The sequence below is a fragment of the Chanodichthys erythropterus genome, chromosome 20 (assembly GCF_024489055.1).
Source record: "Chanodichthys erythropterus isolate Z2021 chromosome 20, ASM2448905v1, whole genome shotgun sequence".
NCBI classification, from domain to species: Eukaryota; Metazoa; Chordata; class Actinopteri; order Cypriniformes; family Xenocyprididae; genus Chanodichthys; species Chanodichthys erythropterus.
This window is the reverse complement of record NC_090240.1, coordinates 8,790,411-8,812,394: the sequence shown is the minus strand read 5'-3', so window position 1 is coordinate 8,812,394 and position 21,984 is coordinate 8,790,411. Positions and strand designations below refer to the sequence as shown.

At 38.0% G+C, this 21,984-nt stretch overlaps 1 protein-coding gene across 1 annotated transcript in view; it reads left to right on the top strand.

The window, feature by feature from the left end:
- The window catches only part of prdm5 (PR domain containing 5), an 88,195-nt gene that overhangs the window by 51,271 nt on the left and 14,940 nt on the right, over positions 1-21,984 (top strand). The window contains exon 14 of the mRNA XM_067371680.1: positions 16,883-16,968. Coding sequence (XP_067227781.1) covers positions 16,883-16,968 — 86 coding nt within the window. The remainder of the gene's footprint in view (positions 1-16,882; positions 16,969-21,984) is intronic.

Genomic DNA, 21,984 nt, shown 5'->3' with positions numbered 1-21,984 from the left:
GATATTTGTCTGTTTTATGTTATGTACAGGTACTCATTTATTTTTTATGTTGTGTCTTTTCTTTTAGAAGGGTGGTATTTTTGACATTGTTACTGTCAATTGTCTTATAAAATGATACCTATATCAGTACACCTATCAGTACACTATCAGGACATCATATTCTTCCTTTATGAAAAGCCCAATTCACGTACTTTCAAGAAAAAAATTATTTCCTGAGTAACTTGCTGTTTTACGCCTTAACCGCTAAAGGGCCAAATTGACGGTTGGTAACTGTTAGTTAGCGACAATAAAGCACACAAGACAAGCTTAGCGAACTTCATCCATCCTGTTTTACTCTTTTCACTTCCATTCTCCACACACATTACGTCATACACAACACTTTTCCAGATAGTCAATAATGCAATTCACTCATAAACACAACAACTGAACTGCAGCTTTAAGATATAAAGTTAACACATTACCTTTGATAGTTCTAAAAATACAATCTTGTAAGTTTTTCATGGACACCCTCAGACCACATTTTGAAAACCCCCTCTCTGTTGGACAGCGAATGGTATCACTATGCTCTCTATGGTCACTATCTGTAGTCAGTTTCTGTCAGACTCTGTCTTTTCTGCCAAAAATCTGTATAATGCTCTTCTGTATTAGAGAACTGAATCAGGGAGGTAGAACACAAATAAGGTTGGTATTTACAAATTTATTACAGTCCATCTAAAACAGCAGGAGTTCCACTAGTCTTAGCCTCAAACGCCCATGGACCTTTCACTGAACGCTTGATGGATGTTATACACAATAATGCCAATAGCTTTCTTAAAATCCCCTCTGATTCCAATCTAATGGGCTGGCTTTTCATAATTTCCGGGAATCGGGGTGCACTGTGCACAGCTTATAATCAGTCCACTGGAAAACAAAGTTATGTTTACAGGATACTGGTCTTAGAATGAGCATTTCTCAGGATGAACGGATCTCTGGATTTGTCAGGGTTAGCAAGGTTCATTGCATGAAATCTTTCGAAGTTACTATGGCTTTAGTCACACAACATATTCCATGTTGTTAGACATATTGTATGTCCATAAAGTAGTCAGTGATTATTTCTTCCTGACGGATGGAAATTCTTACTGCAAAGTTTAGAATGTTTCTGATAATTTCTTCAATGTTGTGCATAGTCTGAGACTGCATGCTGTAATTTATTGATTTGTTTTGCATTGTGGTATCAATTGACCCTTCACCGGGAGTTTGATTGTCAAGCAATCTAACCAATCATAATGCCGAATCCGCCATTTTGTCTGACAAAGCAGTCAGGAGTTAGAAAATTAACCTCGGTGGACTTGAACTTGAAAAATTGTGTGTACTGACTAGGGGTGCAACGGTTCTCGGTAAAAAATCGAACCGTAAGGTTCTCCACTTACGGTTTGGTATGCACTTGCACCGCGGTCCATCTCGAATGACGACGAATCTATTGGTTAATATGGTTTGTTTAAAATAGCAACGTGGAAAACAGACAGACAGAGTATGTTTCAGTCGATGGATGCGAAAAACGTTACAACAACGATAATCAAAAAGCGTGGACAAAACAGTAACCCTTTGTAAACTGTTAACTGCGAGTGCCGTCTGCTCTAATGTCCAGTCATTTACGCCGTCGATAGCGCGCGAGCGCAGGTGAGACCTGAACAGCACACGTTGCTATCTGTGTTTAAACTAAACTCATTTAAGCCTTGCTGATTTAAACCTTCAAGAACAAGACGCGAAAGAGAACTGGCACGCGCTGTGAGAAGATTTTTGTGCGCTCATCCGAAGCGCGCACATGCTTATTCCAGTCTGAGTTCTTTTTCAAGTCTTGCACTTCAGCGGTCAAATTCATACAAAAAATATGTTAACATGCCTGTCTTGGCGAGTATCCTAGCAAACATAGTCGGTTATGTCTTAAGTGAACGTATATTAGTCGATAAAGACAGCGCATGTGTAACAGTATATGTACTGGATCGTGCATGTCTTAAAGGGAATAAAAACTATTCCTGCTGCCTGTTTTTAATGTTAGATCAAACAACAAATGACAAAGAAATCACACACTTCTTTTGACTGAATAGTTTTTGTAACTTCAATAATGATTATTCTTTATTTATTTTATACAGTAAAGATAATATGCAGTGTTATTTTATATTTGATTTCTTTATCCATTTTCTGTACCTGAAAACTACTGGTAGATACCTGAAAAACCCAAAAAGCACTGTTTATTTTATTTGAATATTTGCTTTATTGTACTTACTAGTGATGTTGCTTGAAGTTTGATTGTTTGTTCTTATTTTCTTAATTTTTATTTGACAGTAGTCCTATTTTCCCTAAACATAGCACATACCGAACCGTACCGAAACCGTGACCCTAAAACCGTGATACGAAGCGAACCGTGAGCAATTTGAACCGTTGCACCCCTAGTACTGACGTCTTTCCGTGTTTGAAACAACATTCCTTCTCATGTTCATTCATGTTTATTTGATGCTATAAATTAACTAGTAGATGAGTAAGAGATGATCGCTTCACGAGCCGATGGAGATGAGGCGCTACAGCGATCTCTGACAACACATTAAAGAGCCACAAAATGTTTTCTATTGTTCAGGGGACTGATCTTTGCGAAGAGTCAATTGTATCCGATAAACAAACCCCTAAATAACACTTAAAAACAAAACTTAGTGGGATGTGTGTCATGTACAACAACATCTCTCTTTGCATAACCAGTAGAATGCATTGTTGGAGAAATTAGGTTATGTATGTAAATTAGGTTATAATTAGGTATGGTTTCAGGAAACAGCTGTGAGTAGCTAGTTCAATTTTTCACACATTCATCATTCAAACCAGCAGTTCAGCAGTATAACTGTTGTTAATGACATAATGCAGGTGGTAAAGTAATAACTTCTGCCAGTTAATTGGTTCACAATTGATGTCAGGTTATTGCTCTAAATAACAAACATGGAACCTGTGGACTACTTCTGTTTTTTTATTCTCTGTTGTTTTGCTTTATTTACAGATGTCTGGTTCAATCATGGGTTCCCTCTTATGTCATACTCCAGGGTTCACATTCATACATGCACACTCTTAAAAAAATATTCTCCTGACAAACTAAAAGACACTGAACAAAATGTATGTCTATATGAAATTAAATATTTATATATTATACTGCATGTTAGCTTATTTTGCTCAAGAGTGTGATCTATTTAAATTCATATACTATCAATAAATTATGCTTCTAGCCACAGGTCTAGAGCTGTAGTTCCAGCCACACAACTTTGCAATGCTGTTTGAGAATGTTTGTTGGAGCTGTGCATTCAGGAAACATCAAATCGTGGAAGTATGTTGGTAACAAAGGAAATTGCGACCATAGTTGGCTAACGATACCTATGGGAAACGCATCCTTGGTCAGTCAGACGGTCTCTTTCTGTCAAAGGTTTTCATTTGATTTAAGACAGGGTTTTGCTTGATTTCCATCCGATAAGTGATTTCACACTACAATCAAACTTTGAGGAGACAAAGTCGTATTATCTCAGGGCTGGAGTGACATGTTTATGGTGCTCAGATGTGGAAAGATAGCAGTATGAAATGTTACGGCACAGCTGTAGGAAGTTCTGCACATGTATCTTGTAATGCTAAAGGAAGCCGAGGCACGTGCATGTGTGTGTGTGTAGTGATGGGTAATTCTTTAGGATGTTCTCGCTGCAGGAGCCTCACAGTAGTCTAACGGTGCTCACTTAGACAATCACACACAAACTGTCCATCCACATCTGGAAAGTGAAATCCATCCAGTCCAGTAAAACTAAGTATGTGCGTGATATAAACATCTCTACTGAACTGCCTACTACTGGATCCAAACAACAGAACAGCTTTTTCCACTTGAATTAATTCAGATTCAAGATGTGTTTGGGATATATTTTTCCTCATTTACTGTAGCTGCCACTGTTGATTGATTTGATGACAACATTGGGAGTAGGACTATGCTGATTAGTTGGAGAGTTGTTTGAATTAGGGGCTCCCAAAGTTTTTCATGCTAGGAAAAAATAATGGTCAATCTCGAAACCCACTAAAAATGGAAAGTGAAATATATTTCCTTTATTTAATCATTTAAATATTTCCTTCTCATAGAATTACACTGGGTAGGCCTACTTCTAAATTTCATTGCGTTACAGTAAGGCGGTTCTACTTTATATTAAGTGGCCTTAACTACTATGTACTTGCATCAAAAAATAAGTACAATATACTTATTGGGTTCATATTCAATTGCAAAACACAATACAGGTAAGGTTAGGGAAAGCTTTGGTGGTATGGTTAGGTTTAAGGGTAGGGGTAAGGTGTAAGGGATGGGTCAACAGTGTAATTATAAATGTAATTACATAAATTAATTACAGAAATAATTACATGCAAGTGTTTTTAAAATATAAGTACAATGTAAAAACATGTACGTACACAATAAGTGCATTGTATCAAATTATTAATTTAAATGTAAGTACATAGTAGTTAAGGCCACTTAATATAAAGTGGGACCAGTAAGGCTTATTGTAAGTTAAAATATGAGGATAACCATGACCAAAGACATAATTGTGAAATATACAGTTAAAATATATGTTTTCCTTTTTGGTGACATAGCAACTATAAGCAGTCTAATTACATTAATGAATTACTGTAATGATACTTTGACATGGAACTTGAAGTCCAGTAAATGAGTCATATGTTGAAGATTCAGGATTCATCAGAAGGATTCGTCAAACTGATTAATGTGTAATTAGGCTGATTTAGGATTATGTCCACCATAGACATTTATCGTCATTTACGTCATAAATGTTTTGAAATTTCAATGGTTCATGTGCCTTTGGCAGTTTGATACACACTCTGAACCACTGATTCGAAATAAAAAGATTCGTAAAGCTTCGAAGCTTCATGAAGCAGTGTTTTGAAATTGCCCATCACTAGATATTGTTGAATAAAGTTGTTGTTTATTTGTTTGTTTTTTGGCGCACAAAAAGTATTCTCGTTGCTTCATGACATTTAAGGTTGAACCACTGTAGTCACATGAACTGTTTTAAATACATCTTTAGTAGGGGTGTAACGATACGCTCAGCTCACGATACGGTACGTATCTCGATATGGAGTTCACGATACAATACGTATCACGATATTTTGAACAAAATGAAACTGAAATTCAAACAAGATTTATTAAAAAAACATTAACAAATTTCAATAATTTTCCTTGTTGTACATAAAAGATCACATTTCAAGGTAAAACATTTTGTATTCAGATCAACAGCTGAATAGGGCTGTCTGTCACTGAAAAAGAATGTTAAATTTAACATGAACTTAGAATTATGAATAGGGGCCGTTCACATATCGCATCTAAAAACGCGTGGAAGGTGCGGCCGCATCGTTTCTCCTTCTTTCCAAAGCACTTGCGCTCCAGTGGTGTCGGTCGTTGCTATTCAACCATGAACTGCGCTCTCAAAGAGGATCAGGAAGTTTCTGCAAAGGATGATTTCCAGCCCTTGCATTAGCTTTACTACTAGATATATTTATGGAGATATTATAAAAACCACCCTGTACAGCTATGATCAGCTGTTCGGCTGAGCTTTTGTTGTTTTGTTATGGAAAGGCCATAGCTGATCGGTTGATTCTTGTCACACCACCTCCAGTGCGCTTGCAGCATTCTGAAAAGTTGAGAATTGTTCATCTCGATGCCCCTGGAAAACGCACCGGATGCGCGTCGCGACCGCGTTGATCCCATTATGAGCGCGCCTACATTTGAAATAACTGATTTGCACACGGAAAAGACGCAATATGTGAACGGCCCCACGGAACTTCTTAAAGCAAAGCATCGCAAGCATCTTTTTCTTTTCTGTGAGCACAGCTGTTGCTGTGGCACTGCGGTAAAGGAAAGCCACGACTTTTCTCACGCGACCAAGCAAGAGACTGACGCGAGAAACGTTTAAACCTGCATGCAAGATTCAATGTGTGCCCGAAACACTTACTGAACTAGAGAGCTGATTGAGACACACCATTTATATGCGGTGACAACCGGCTTCTCTCACTCCCACCTTGCAGAGTAGGTCACGTTGGCAGCTCAACCAATAAGATTAGACTGCCGTCATATCGTAAAAGCATCGCCATCATTCTACGATGCATATCGTAACATTTTTGCATCGCGATATATCGTACTGGGATAAATCGTTACACCCCTAGTCTTTAGTAGCTTTCTGGGCATTGAAAGTGTTAATTGTGTTGCTGGCAATGCAGGCCTTTTAATGTCTGTAGTTGCGGTGCTTTAAAGCGACTACAGATTTAGAGACGTAACTTTTTTGAGAGGGTTTCAACATGCAACTCAAAATTGCAACTGTACCTGTATGGCCTGTTCACAAACTTTCATCAATAAATCAAAACACTTAATGACATTTAAAGCACCATCAGCAAAAAACGTCACTATCCACTGACTAGTCAATAATTCTGGGTGGCAGTGTGTGTAAGACTGCATGTACTGAACACAGTGCATACATGGTAATGTTTAAGCATGTGTGGCGGCCGCAGCATTAGCTGTGGAGGTCTGTCAGTAATCACCAGGTCAAGTATGAAGTGATTGGGTGTGTCTGTGATCAAAGTCAATCGCTTATCGGTCAAAACCCATCAATATTGTATTACTGCACCATTCCTGTCTGCTGGTCCGTACCCGGCGGCATTCAAGCCTACATTTACAATTCTTGTGTGTGTGTGAATGTGTTAACCTGCATGGGTGAGTCTGTTTTGGATGTTGGAATGAAATAAGGAAGCCAGGATGGAGTGTGTGATGGACAGGCCTAATGTCTTTCATACTGAAGGCCCTGAGCTACAAAGATCTCCCCGTAACACCAGCACAATGCTCGGCATGTGACAGGGACAACCATCTGTTCACCAGACACACACACTCTCACACGAGGGGGGTGCCAAACGGATCGATTAGCAGACAGGGGTGTCTGGGGCCACAGGGGACCGCCGGGGATCTGGAAAGAGAGCAGAGACACTCGGGTCACACAAAGACGGTGTCGCATTACAACACATGCTAAATCAGTTAGCCCCCTTTCCACACACACACACACACACTCTAGGGTCTCAGATAGTGATCCACTGGATAAATCAAAATAACAAGTAGACTTTCACAGTTTTGGATGAAAATGCGAGTGATGTTTGCCTACACCACCTCAACACTACAGTGTTGTTTTTTAGAATGCTACTATGTGGATACTTACCAGCCCAAGTCAAAAGAGAGCATATTATCGTTTCCTCAGCCTCATGTCGCTCCAAACCTGTATGAATTTCAACAGAACTAGATATTTTGAAGAATGCTGGGAAACAAACAACACTGGAGCCCCTTAACTCCCATTGTATGGTCCAAAAATATAGAAGTCATACAGTTTTTGAACGATGAGAGCAGAAGTAAATTGATTACAGAATTCTTATTTTTGGGTGATATATATCTCTTTAATATTTGTCTTTAAATTAGGAATGTGTTATATATATTAAACATATGTACTGTACTATACTGTACTATTTAGGTCATCGACCAATATTAGACATTTTTTTTATTTATATGTATTGATATTGAATATTATATATCTTCATTTACCCAATTTGACTCACTTTGCCATCATCTAGTGCTCAATGTTGAATTTAATCTTTATCAAATCTCAAAATGAATATCCTTTTTTATACTTTATATTTTAATGTTGTGATGTTTTTCACTTGTAGAATTTAAAGCAGTTTATTTTAAATAACATGACATGCCATAACATGAAAATAGTTAGCAGCTTATCGTTATCAGCTAGAATTTTAATATCGGTGCGGCCCCTACTTCTACAAGAAGACTTTTACTTTTAGTACTAAATCCAACATCTATCAAGACAACACACTCTCTTATGCCAAGTTCACACTACAGGATTTTAAGCCTGATTTAGTTAACGAGCTCGCCATCAGGTCTGGCTGTGATCAGGGGCAAATCAGCGGGCGCTCGCCAATCTTTACGTGTGAACTACTTAAAGACGTATCATAGACGCTCGCTGACGCCTCGCCAATGCCTCACCGAAGCCAGACAAATATCTAGCATGCTAAATATTTGGAGCTGATGGCCAACTCGAAATGCGAGAACACATCCATGTAACAAATATCTCCGCTCGCAGGCAGATTTCTTTCACTTTAGCACAAAAGTGGATGCGCGCTCACAAATATACAGCAGTCTTATGGCTCTGCTCTCCCTCAGATTTTACGTGTGCATACTCACTAGAACTGAAAAAGCTTTCAACCACCAGACTTTCACGATTGACTGATGAATTAACACAGTATAGCCTACCTTTTAAATTCGCCATTGTTTCATGAGATAGCATTTTCAAGCTGATTTTAATCATCCAGTTCTCTAGTTATTTTAATATTATAAATATGTATTTAATTAAATTATTTATTTAGTGAACCACTACTGATCATCAGATATCAGCGTGAGCGCGACTCCCCACAACACACATGAATGGTATGTGGTTTGTTTTTTGGTTGGTTGGTAATGTAGTTTGCAGTCTGTGCGTTACGCTTCGTGAAACACGAATAAACTTTTATGTAGCTAATTAATTCATCAGGCCCATCATCGAACGGAGAAAACGACAGTTGGAAAAATAAGAATGGTAAAATGTTTCTAAGGGGCACTTGCGTATGTGTATATTTCAGTTATAATTTGCTCATGGAAACTTCTTGCATGTTTTCAAGATAAAATGTGGTTTGGGGACCGGATTGAGTCATTGTTGTCAGGTCGTGTAGTGTGTAACCCCCTGTTGTGGATCATTTACGTAGTGTCATGTTGTGTGAATGCCACGACTTAAAGACTTCACAGCAAGTCATGTACTCTGAACAGCACAGCGATCTGCCGACGTTTAAAGTCCTGTAGTATTAACTAGGCATTAGGGACCTTTCACACAGGATGCGTTCTTATGTTCAAAGACAACTAGAGATCAAAGTGAACAGAATGAAGGGTTTTTGAGGTTTGTCTTTAAAATCTGAATGAACGCCCCTATATAATGTTGTGTGGAACTAGATGCTGCTCTCGCATCAGATATGAACCAAGCACTCAGTGTAGACCAATATCCTAAAGGGAAGGAACGAAGATGTATTTGATATGTCTCCACATATTGGAGACTCCTATTCTAAGACTATAGTCCAAAAGAACTGGAAGAAGTGGCAGAACTTCAGGAACGGTCCTCCTCAATACCATCTGCTCATGAAAGCACAGGCTCTTTTTGTCCTCACATAATCCCTGTTTTACAGACCTGACAGATGCTCAAATCCCTCGACCCAGGGTCTGGGGCTGAACCCTATCTTGTTGGATCCCTCTTCTAATGTCTTCTACAGAGGTCCTTCAGGCTAAGACAAGCTCTAACCCAATACCCTACTTGTTACATCAATGACAGATCCCTCTTGATGCACCCAAGCACATCTGTGAAATACATCTTCTTGTTTGTCAACATGCTGACCTGTAAACCAACACTGATATTCAATGAAAGTTGCAAATTGGCATGAAACCATGCAAGACAAATCAACGTGACTGCAACAGACGCGATGGTGATGAATAGCTTTACAGGGTGAGGACGTTTCTTGATGGCAGAAATACAAAACAAAATACAGACCAAAACCAAAGCAGGAAACCACTTAATCTTGAGAGATATATGGGGATGTGATATGTGTTTTAAGATGTGGCTGGTGAAGACCGGTTTCAAGATGCACATGCAAAAAATGTCATCAAATATAAAGTTGTATAAGGTTGTTTAGTTAGCTTGTCCTAAAACCAGTCACATAGATGAGGGTTGGTGGCTCCAGCAAGAAGATGCTTTGGAGTATGTGGAAGGCAAAGTTTTTCCTTGGATTGCATTGGTTTTTGCACAGTGCATTACATCCATATTTTGGAAGTTCAAGGGAAGCTTGTCACCATCAAATCAGCACCATAACGGATCATTTGTAATGTCTCGGCAGACTCGTTTGGAGAGCGGTCTCATGTTTAATGAACATCTTACATGTGCATTCCCCCTGAAGCTGAGCTAATTAACCTTATTATTCAAAGGGCAGCAAAAAAGTTTTTCTCGCCAATTTCTTCGTTTATCTAATTAATCTACGCAAGTTTTTTTTTTTAATCCAACAATTATTCCCTCGAGATTGCATTAACAAGAAAGCGAATTAGAAACGGGATTGTTGCACAATCAGGACACACACAGGAACACAGCAATTGGCATCTCTCTGAAGACAGTGTCTTATTAAGTTATGTTTTGCCATTTCACGTTTCTCTGTGGGGCTGCCCCAATTGCCAGACGCATTACCTATTCCAAAGGGAGCCATTCTCCATCCAGAAAACCCTTATTTCATTAGCCCAGAAAGGCCTGTAATGAGAATAGAGCTTTGTTTCACGTGCCTGGCTTTCTCTCTGCTTCCTGCTAGTGACAGCTGGATCTCACGGTTATGTGAGCCTGATATTTTATTTCTTTTCCGAAACTCTCTAAATAATTCCTACACAACATGCCAGAGCAACAGAAGCTGTGCCAATGAGCTAACTTTTATCTCTCTGTGCCTTTTATAACTCTGTGCCTTGTGTGGGGAAATCTTTTTGCTGACATCATGCAAAGCTTAATTTGTATGTTGCATATTCCTGATCAGACTGCAATATATAATGCACAGTATACATATTACATTCTCTACTTAGTTGTAAGGGGCACTATAGGGCGTATACATTAGCGTAAAGTATCCTCTTCTACGGAAAGTTTTTTCTTTCTTGTCAACTATTGCCGCCCGTACCTGTGGCTTTATACATAAAATAAAGACTAATACACTGCAAAGGTTTTCAAAGTTATACATATTATTGGAGTACGATCTACCAAAAAATACTTTTTTACTATAATTTATTTTAAATAATTCAGTCTTTCTACGTAAAAATGTAAAAATGTGTTACTTGTAATTTGCTTGCAATCTCTAAGTGAAAATTGTGTGTGTGTATATATATACATATATATATATATATATATATATATATATATATATATATATATATATATATATATAACAGTATTTTTTTTTTTTCTCTAAAGTGTAACAGTTTTAACATGGTAATCAGGAGTGGGCCATTAATATTTTTTACTAACTTGATTATGATGAAATCTAATTTGGCTGCATTAGGATCCAAAACGAATTATACACAATACAATATTGCAAAATATTGTGTCAGTAAAGAGATTTGTATTGCATTTCTACATTGCATTTATTTTCATTCAGTTCAGCATGTGACGCTGTAAATATCTTTCAGCACTGAAACTCTATTTGCAGTTTAACCCCTGCGATGTTTCTACATTGCCATTATGCGTGCAGTGTGAATACTGTATCCTGTTAATGAATTACACTTCACTTACACACATGCTGCAGACATCCGTGTGAAACAAGCCTTAATCTGTGGAGAGATGTCCCATTTTCATTTATTGCAAATGTAACCACATTATTTAAAGTATGACACTGTCTGATCACACTTTACATTTTAGTGTCCATGTTGTAATTACACTCATAAGAAATGAGTAGGCCCACACAAAATATGTGCATTTTTTGCATTTTCTGCACTGATTATGTGGCAAAAATCAGTGGAATGGCTTTAAATGTGTATATAAATAATTACACAAATAATTAAATCAACTAAGCATAAATAAGAAAATAAATAGATTTGTCGACTTTTAAGGAGCACAGAATGCATCCCATACATTTTTTTGTTGATGTCAAAAGTTCTGCATCTTTTCAAGTGGTATTTTTGCACAAGTCTGTCATTAGGTAAAAGTCAGTCAGATAAGGCCTTCTTGCCTTATTTGAAGAAAACCAGAAAATAAAATTCAGACTACATTAAATACGTTCATTTTTAACAAGAATAAATTATTTTTATTTATACCATGGTCTGTCTGAATACATGATTCTAATTGACTGAAAGATGTGCATTAAAACTGTTTAATGCTCAGATAGTTCCAGTCAGTTTAAAGGTCCCATTTTTCGTGGTTTTTTGAAGCTTTGATTGTGTTTATAGTGTGCAATATAACATGTGTTCATGTTTCGCGTGTAAAAAAAACACAGTATTTTTCACATAATTTACTTATCTGTATACCGCTGTTTCCACTGTCATAAAAACGGGCTGATGACTTCCTTGTTCTATGAAGTCCCTCCTGCAGAAATACGTAACGAGTTCTGATTGTGCCAGCGGTTCCTGTGTTGTGATTCGACAGCAGCTTAGCGCGGAAAGGTCACGCCTCTACCATAACGTGTGCTGCACATAGTTTTACATGTGGATTATTGTGGTGTTGTGTCGAATTAACACAAAAGACAATAATTCCTGAGAGACTGAACTCTTTAATCTCCACAAGCAGCGACAGAAAATGTACAACGTTAGCACTCACTCAGAAGAGTACCTCATACGGAAAACAGCCATATACATAAACATAGTCCCCTCTTGTGGCCATTATGTGCACTGCAGTCCAACATTAACTATTGCAGTAAGGATACCACAATTATAATTTTCGGGAACCGAGTTAAACATAAATTGTAACCATTGATCTCTAAGTACAGCGTCCCTGGGAAGGCCAAACAAAGGTGATTGGACTGCGGGATGAAAATAACAGCGTTTCGACGACATGGCGACAAACACACTCTACAAACGCAACTCTGCTCTTCTCCGTGGGAGCGCAACAAGACCACGCCCCCTTTTTTGTGTATTCCTGTGGGCGGAGGTTAGTCAAAAAACTGTTTTAGTGACGTCATTAAAGAAGGAAGTAGAGGGATGTAGTCCAAACTGGCCGTTCGATATAGGCGACTTCTGTTAAATAAAATATCTCGCTTGGCATTGAACTTTGAGCTTTAAAATTTTACAGATTTTATTTATACTCTAACAACAACATTACACACAAACTAAAGTTTGAAACATGGGATCACGAAGAACGGGACCTTTAATAATTTTTCATTTTCACACACACACACACACACACACACACACACACACACACACACACACACACACACACACACACACACACACACACACACAAACATATGCACACACTGTGGTAGACACTGTAGACAGACTGTGTGGTCACAATTCTCAATATGGGACTACTGATATAAACTTCTTGTTTTTTTTTATGTACAGTAAGCAGAAAAAAAAATCCAACATAAAGGGATAAAAGCTGGACTTAAGTTTTGAAAGCATGAAGCTTGCGGTGTCAGAATGCCAGTCTGTCAGTCAAGTCCAAAGCAAGATGCAACCCACCTCAACACATTATGGCAACAGCGTCTCAAATAGTCTGACGGCAGATAAAAATAAATAGTAAATAAATGACTTTCGAGTGATTCCTTACATAAGTGCACATCAAATATGCTTAACACAGAAGCTTAAAACAAGCATGCATATTTGAGCTTCTTCTTTTTAACTGCGGTTGCCGGTTGGCAAACCCACTTGAATATGCATACCACCACCTACTGTACGTCACCGGCATGACAGGTGATTTAAAATAAACAATCAGGATACTAATTAACTCAAATTATGTTAATTAGTAGCATTTATTTTATTTTTTTTGACTAAACAAATTCAGAAGAAGTGAATTGAGCTTCCAGTGAAGCAGTGTTTATTACCTCACACTGCAGTATTGTTGAGCGGCAATCATAACTGCTCTGCTATCTGCAACCTGGATCAGCTTTATCTAAAGCAGACCCATGTGTTTGTCCACTCTCTGATTGACAGCTTGTCACTCCTCCTTTGTGGTGATACTGAGCGTGCTCAGATTGCATCTCTCCCATTCAGCTCAGCAACGCTTTGATCCATGGAGGGGCGTGGCTTAACTGACTCCACCCACTTCAGGTCTCTGCGGTTGAAGATGGTAGAGATAGAGACACAAAAACCCTGTGTGTTTGGTTTTATATTTCTGGAGAGGAAGACTGGTAATATAAAGACACATGAAGTATTGATTTGGAAATCCTGTTTTATATTTTATATTCCTTGTGGACACATTATTCCAGACTTCATGTAGTCAAAGATCAGACAGCATATATTTAGACCCTCTTTGGACTAAATCGCATATATATTCCCATTCATAAAGATTACAGCCTATTCTGTTTGCATATAATATTATATATACTATATATATATATATATATATATATATATATATATATATATATATATATATATATATATATATATATATATATATATATATATATATATATATATAAATCCATTTGAAATATCAGTATGCAAATATCAGTAGCTGTATCCATGTATACTTGATCTTGGGCTAAAAAAAGGTATTTGTGAAAAAAAAAAAAAAAAAAAAAAAAAACATGGAACATTTTTTTACAAAAGTTATCCAGCCTTAAGGTGCAGCATTTATAACATCAAAGTAAATCATCAAATATGTTATTTTGCTGGTTCTGTGCTGAATACACTTTCTGCACTGAATCCCACAACATATTGGAGCCTTTAATATGATGCAGATTCCAAAGTTCTGTGCCAAGTTTCCCGTTCCAAACCCGAATTATGCCTGGCATCAAAACATTCTCAATCCAAAAAGGCAGAAGATTCCAGTTTTTTTCCAAGCTTTGATTTGTAGTGGTTCAGAACATTAGGAATGATCGTGATGCCATTATGTGCCTTGATCACCAATTGGACTGTTGGCACTCTTGCTCAGATGGAGATCTGTGGAGTTCTGTTAAAATCAACTAACTTGAACAATGACGTAACTGACTGTGTTACTAAAAAACACCCCAAAAAGAATCATGCCACATCATGGTCTTTGTTTGTGAGTCTTACATTTGAGATTATTGTAGCATCCAAGTAACTGAATTAAGGCACCAATATACTATAAGCCTACCGATATACTACGATACACTACTATGCTAGGCCACAATGATGTTTGTTCATTTTGGAAGTTCAAAACAGTTTGCCAAATCCAAGCAGCAACCTTCCAGTCTCTTGAAACCAACCTGGAAGTGACTTAAACTGCAATTCATCGACTCACCGCTACAGACAGGCTCCAAAAGGAAGTCAATCCCATAGACCTCCCATGTTAAAATGCCCAACTTTACAGCAGAAAAAAAAATGTTTACAGCCTGGTACAAAAAATGGTTTTGGTCTATATAGCTAATTTTGCTTTTTATTACAACTGTGAGGGGAGTAAATTTATTTATAACTCATCCGTTTATATTAAGTCTTAAAGTTCTGCGTAATTAAGGTTGTGGCCACTTGAGTGACAGGCGGAATGCCGCTGCTGTCACTACTCGCCGTTTGTCAGCTGTCTGTTAGCCGTCATGTCACCTCAGCTATTTGCAGCTGCTGAACTTGGAATCGGAAGATAAACAGAACACATTGTTGGATTGTCTTGGCACTGGCTATAAGTTTTGTCTGTCAGATTTACTACAATGACAATGGCTGGACAATATACCTCTTAAGACACCACAAAATCCGACAGCACTGCTTACTACATAACTAAAACTGCTGCACTATTTTGAAAAATATACTTTGGACGCGGGCTCCAATGTATACGATCATATACAGTTTTACACCATAAACGCTGCTCAGATTGCATAATTTCTTGACGAACGATGGAGAGCAGTTTGTTCAGGAGAAATATGACACAAACAATGGACAATATATCAATATTCCATGGATTTTTATGGACAAAAAGTGCTTTTTCAATGTTTTTCATTGAAAATTGTTTTTCAATATACGCTTATCATGGACATTTTACTCAAGTTCGACGGATTGGATTCATGTCGCGGTCGCTATTTCATTACAAAGGTATGAAGTCCCGTTTTGACACCCGACACAAATTACAATATTACTGAAACTGGAGCGTCTATATCGTAAAACACCGGCACCTCAGCTCCACCCATGTCTCGCCTCTTTGCCCGGGAGTGACGAACGGGGATACGCTGCCAAGATGGCGACAGCCGGCTCTGCCCACTTTAGGCTTAAAAAACGCACTTCAGAAACCTACGGGTGACGTCACGGACACTACATACATGTTTTATACAGTCTATGGCCAAATCTCCAGCTAGTTAACACTTTTGAACTCCCATTGGTCCATGGTGATTACGTAATAGGTAGGTGTGGCTCTGCTGCTTCGCCTTTTTTGATGTGGAAATCTTCTACGGTTCATTTCTTCTGTTCAGTCCGTCGAGGTCAGATGTCCCTGAGTAAAAACATAAACACACTGGAGAGCCGCTTTATAGTAGAAACTAAAGTACTTCTACCTCATCGATATGATCAGATGCTTTCTTAACTGCTGTCATTGTTGTTGTGTGTTTTTGTTATTAAGAGGAAAGCGCTCAGCAGATATTTACATATTCATCTAAACACTGCTCTCAGCAGTGTGAGTGGCATCAGTACGTCCGTTAACAGTGTATCACTGCAAAGGTATTTCCAACTTCTTTTTACCCCTAAGTGAAGAGCAAAAAATAACTTTTCTGTGAGTGTATTGGGGCCTTCAACACCGGCTTAGATGTAAGGGTCCGATATTACGAACAGAATTAGTCAGTGCCACTCATCATCAATAGCACTCAGTGATGTATTGTTACCAGCACCATGTCTGCGCCAAAGTGCTTTGAGATTGTAATTGCTTGAAATTCGGTCACAGTAGTTACTTCCTGGAGGATGTGGAATTGACTCTTTTATGCTCTCATAGCATTTTGCTCTTGTATATATAAAGTTGAAGTAAAATGTTATCAAATTTTCTTGCCAATATTTGTTTGATCACATTATGTGCAGTGTTTGGATGTCTATCAGTGAGTTGTTTTCTGGAAGTCTGATGTTTGTTTGTCCTTGTTTTGACTTCAGGTGAGCGGCCGTATCAGTGCCCATACTGTGACAAGGCCTTCAGCAAGAACGACGGCCTTAAAATGCACATACGTACACATACTCGGGTAAGACTACACACATACATGCACACATTTACTTATAAATGTATCGTTCATCAACCTCCCCATCTCTCTCTCACTTTTTTCATTGTCATTGCATTGCTCTGCCTGTGCATGTATGTGAACGTACTTCTCATTTCACAAAACCATGCAATTTGAGTTCATTTTGGCAAACCAACGTGAAGAAGAAGTGCCAAAATTGTCAGTATATGAGTTCTTCAGTGTAAATTGAAGGTGAGAAAAAATACACTGGTCAGTGCCAAGAAGACAATGAGAGCTGCCCCACTCTGAAACTATATATTGTTCACAGAGGTTGTAATATCATTAACACAGCAGGGATTTGAGTCGGTATGGCTGTTAACATTTACCTGTAACCACACACCAACTAGATTTTCAAAGTATTATGTAAATGAGTCTAACAATGATTAAATGGAAAAATTGCATAGTGGGAGCTAAGAAACGCTTTGAATAGAATCTGCTAAATAATTTTGGAAAGCTGATCTCTGATGATGGATGGCATGTGTGTTTATGACATCATTTCCTGAAAGAACTGTATCACTTCTCCCATCTTTCCCCCAGTCTTTTAGAATAGCAGTGTCTCTCAGATTCATAACACAGACAGAGGGGCAACATCAGCGTTAATCCAAGAAAACCTAAGAAAGCAGAACAGATGCAGCACATCATTAGATCTTTTTGCCAAATATGGACCGTGATCCTGTAATTCTGCAGCATAACATATGAGCTGTGGACTGACACAACACAGAAACACAGCCATTAAGACATCATATGAAAACAAAGCAGTCGTGATGCTGTAATGAGAACAAGCAGTGACAGAACTGTGCTAATCCTCTTAAGTGACAGATATTTCTTTCTGTTTAGGCCTGCATCACACGCAGTAAAGAGCTGCCCACTTTAAAGACATGTATTTCAGCACAACATCCTCCTTAAAGGGTTAGTTCACCAAAAAATGAAAATTCTGTCATTTATTACTCACCCTCATGCTGTTCCACACCCGTAAGACCTTCGTTGATCTTCAAAACGCAAATTAAGATATTTTTGTTGAAAATCGATGGCTCAGTGAGGCCTGCATAGGGAGCAATGATATTTCCTCTCTCAAGATCCATTAATGTACTAAAAACATATTTAAATCAGTTCATGTGAGTACAGTGCTTCAATATTAATATTATAAAGCGACGAGAATATTTTTGGTGCACCAAAAAAACTAAATAACGACTTATGTAGTAATGGCCGATTTCAAAACACTGCTTCAGGAAGCTTCGGAGCGTTATGAATCAGCGTGTCGAATCAGCGGTTCGGAGCGTCAAAGTCACGTGATTTCAGCAGTTTGGCGGTTTGACACGCAATCCAAATCATGATTTGACACGCTGATTCATTATGCTCCGAATCTTCCTGAAGCAGTGTTTTGAAATCGGCCATCAATACATAAGTCGTTATTTTGTTCTTTTGGCGCACCAAAAATATTCTCGTCGCTTTATAATATTAATATTGAACCACTGTACTCACATAATCTGATTTAAATATGTTTTTAGTACATTAATGGATCTTGAGAGAGGAAGTGTCATTGCTGGCTATGAAGGCCTCACTGAGTCATCGGATTACAACAAAAATATCTTAATTTGCGTTCCGAAGATTAATGAAGGTCTTACGGGTGTGGAATGGCATGAGGGTGAGTAATAAATGACAGAATTTTCATTTTTGGGTGAACTAACCCTTTAAATTAAAGGTGCAATAGGAGATTTTTTTGTTATGCTGGTTGAAAGTCTCCTCATATCCTGATAGCAATCACTATGTTAAGCAGTCTAAATGTATTTTTATAAATGTATATCAACTGCGGAAGGCGTAGGACCATAAAATGTTCATTCAATTCAGTCCGAACGGTCCAATAGCATCTGTTCCCTGTCGGCCAACGTGTGTTTGCATAACACTGCGCAGCCTGTTCACGCAGACATCATACGTCATCAGCGTGTTTCTTGTACGCGGTGCAGAGTCCGCGCGGGAATGACAGGCGAACAGCACCTAACTTTCCTTCTGAACTGACAACAAGTGGCACTGGAAAAGTATCAACCAAAAGAATGACAGTCTTAATGAAAAAAACGCTATATCGGCCTTGCTTTTTCATGCTGGAGACAGCTGCGGGAGCCAAATTGTCTGAAAGTTGATGCCATGGTTGCAGTATTTCTTTTGGACAGGTGGGTATATGGTATGATTCGATTTTGATGTGATTTGATAGTAACGCATAATGTAGCATATGCAGTTTGTGCACCTTTATTAGACGTTGGTGCTGCTGACTTTGAGCTAATCGGGAACTATTATGTTTTCAGTTATGAGCAAACTACAACATCCACACCCTTGGTGCATGGATTGTAAGGCCACCACAACCAGATGTTTCGAGCATTTGTTTTTGAGTACAATGAGTAAAACGTCTTGTTTTCTCCTTCATTGAAAATACTCTCAGCGTCCCTGCGGGTATTATGCGTGTTGTTCTTATCGGTTTTCTGTTGTTCCTTCGCTTGATGTTATGACAATGTTTACATTGTATTTTTGCTGAAATACTATAACCTTTTTGGTTTAGAGACACTGATGTGGTTTATTTTGTGCTCAATGCTGCTAGTTTTTCATCAGCTGTCACATTAGAAATGTCCAGAATATCAATTTGCTGCATCTACTTTGTTTTTAAAACATTGTTTAGCAGACTAAAATGAGCATTTTCCCAGGACTCCTACTGCACCTTTAAAATAACAGCTTCAAAATTCGCATTAATGTTGTAGAGCAAAACATTCAAGTATCTAGCGTATGTCGTAGTCTGTGACTCTTGACCTTGACGTATTTTTGTGGGGGTCGTGTTGCTGATAGTCCCAGCTGATGGCTTTACTGCTGATCTGATTCAGCAAGGGAGTCTCACAGCTACACGCTGGACGTATTATGCTCTATAATCGCCAAAACTCTCATCTTACACTAAATTTTTTTGCCTCTCTTACTCAAACACACGTGTCAACTCTGGCCTAGGCCCATATCTATTAAGTCTCTCTCTGACACACACACACACACACACACACTTGATCCTCAGCACCTTGCATATCCTGTGTGGTGTGACCACACCTTACCCTGCTCCATTTCCCAGGATTCTCTCTTCCTGTGTCCACCCATTCCCATGATAGCTGGGTGTTGGAAGTGTGAGTGGACTATCAATTTATGCATGTTCACCACACTGCTCAACACACACACACGTTGGTTTTCCATGTTTTATAAACATAATGGTTTTTATACTGTACAAACTGTCCATTCTCTCCTCTAACCCTAAACCGACCAATCACAGAAAACATGCATTTTTACATTTTCAAAAAACATAATTCTTTATAAACCATTTTCCTCATGGGATCTCTACAGCATCAAATATCTTTCTGGTATTGCCATCTTTGTTGTTTTGTTCCTGTACACTCTAAAAAATGTTTGGTTAAAAACAACCCAAGTTGGGTTGAAAAAGGACAAACCCAGCAATTGGGTTGTTTTAACCCAGTGGTTGGGTTAAATGTTTGCCCAACCTGTTGGGTAGTTTTATTTAACCCAACTACTGATTAAAAATGACTATATGGCTGGCTTAAAATGAATCAAAAATAGGTGAGAAATTGAAAATCAGACACATAATTACTAGAGGCAACAATAATAATCAAAAGGTGTACATTTATTAATAAGCAATTTAATAAATGTTTATTGTTTATTATTCATTATCTTATTAATAAATGCTCATTTATTAAACATATTAATAAATGTTAATTTCCAGCATATTTTGGGTTCATTTTAAGCAAGCCATACAGTAATTTATACAACAGTTGAGTTAAATAAAACTACCCAGCATGTTGGGCAAACATTTAACCCAACCACTGGGTTAAAACAACCCAATTACTGGGTTTGTCCATTTTCAACCCAACGTGGGTTGTTTTTAACCCAGCATTTTTTAGAGTGTAGGGTTTATCTAAACCACACACACAAACACATGCATGCACACACACACACACACACACACACACACACACACACACCTTATCTGTCTCTAATAAACACATCTGCTCACACACACACTTCTTGTGTGTTTTCACTCAGCTGCGGTAAGAATTGTGAAGCTAAGCCTGACAACGGGCATGTCCACATTTGGAAAAATGGTTCATACTTAAATCATATTATGTAATAAATATACACACTTATATGCAAAGGCATTTTAAAGAAAGTAATACTTTTATAAGGCAAAAATGGATTAAAGTGATCAAAAGTAACAGTAAAGACATTTATAATGTTACAAAATATTGTTTTAAATAAGTATGGTTCTTTTGAACTTTCTATTCATCAATATTTTTTATTTTATTAAAATAAGTTTTATTAAAATTGATAATATTTCACAATATGACTGTTTTCTGTATTTTTGATAAATAAATGCATACTTGGTGAGCTTCTTTTATGAACATTAAAAACCCAGTTAACAGTAAATCATGAAAATAATGACTCAACACAGGGAGAACATCAAAAGTGTGTGTATGTTATTATGTCCAGGTGTGTTTTATTCAGTAAGTGTGTATGTTTGTGGTGTGACAGGAGTGTGGTGTGTTTTCAGTGTGTTATATAAGTAAATGTATTCGTGTGTCCATGTGAAATGAGTTCCAGGTGTGTAACACATGAAAGGCACTTAATTTGTTTATCCCAGACCATCTTCAGTGTGTGTGTGTGTGTGTGTGTGTGTGTGTGTGTGTGTGTGTGTAATGGGGATCTCTAGTTTCTGCAAACATACAGATGTATGTTCATGCCTGAGGGATTATTCTGTCTCTCTCTCTAAATGTATCAGCTCTTCATTAGTCTCTTCAAAAACACAATAACTGTAGGCAGTCCCTCCAGCAGCACTTTGTATTACACACTCGCATGGTTTTTCTGTCTTCAAGTCCTAATCAGGAAATTCCTACATCAGGAGTGTCCAATCCTGCTCCTTAAACGACCACCTTCCTAGTATATGGA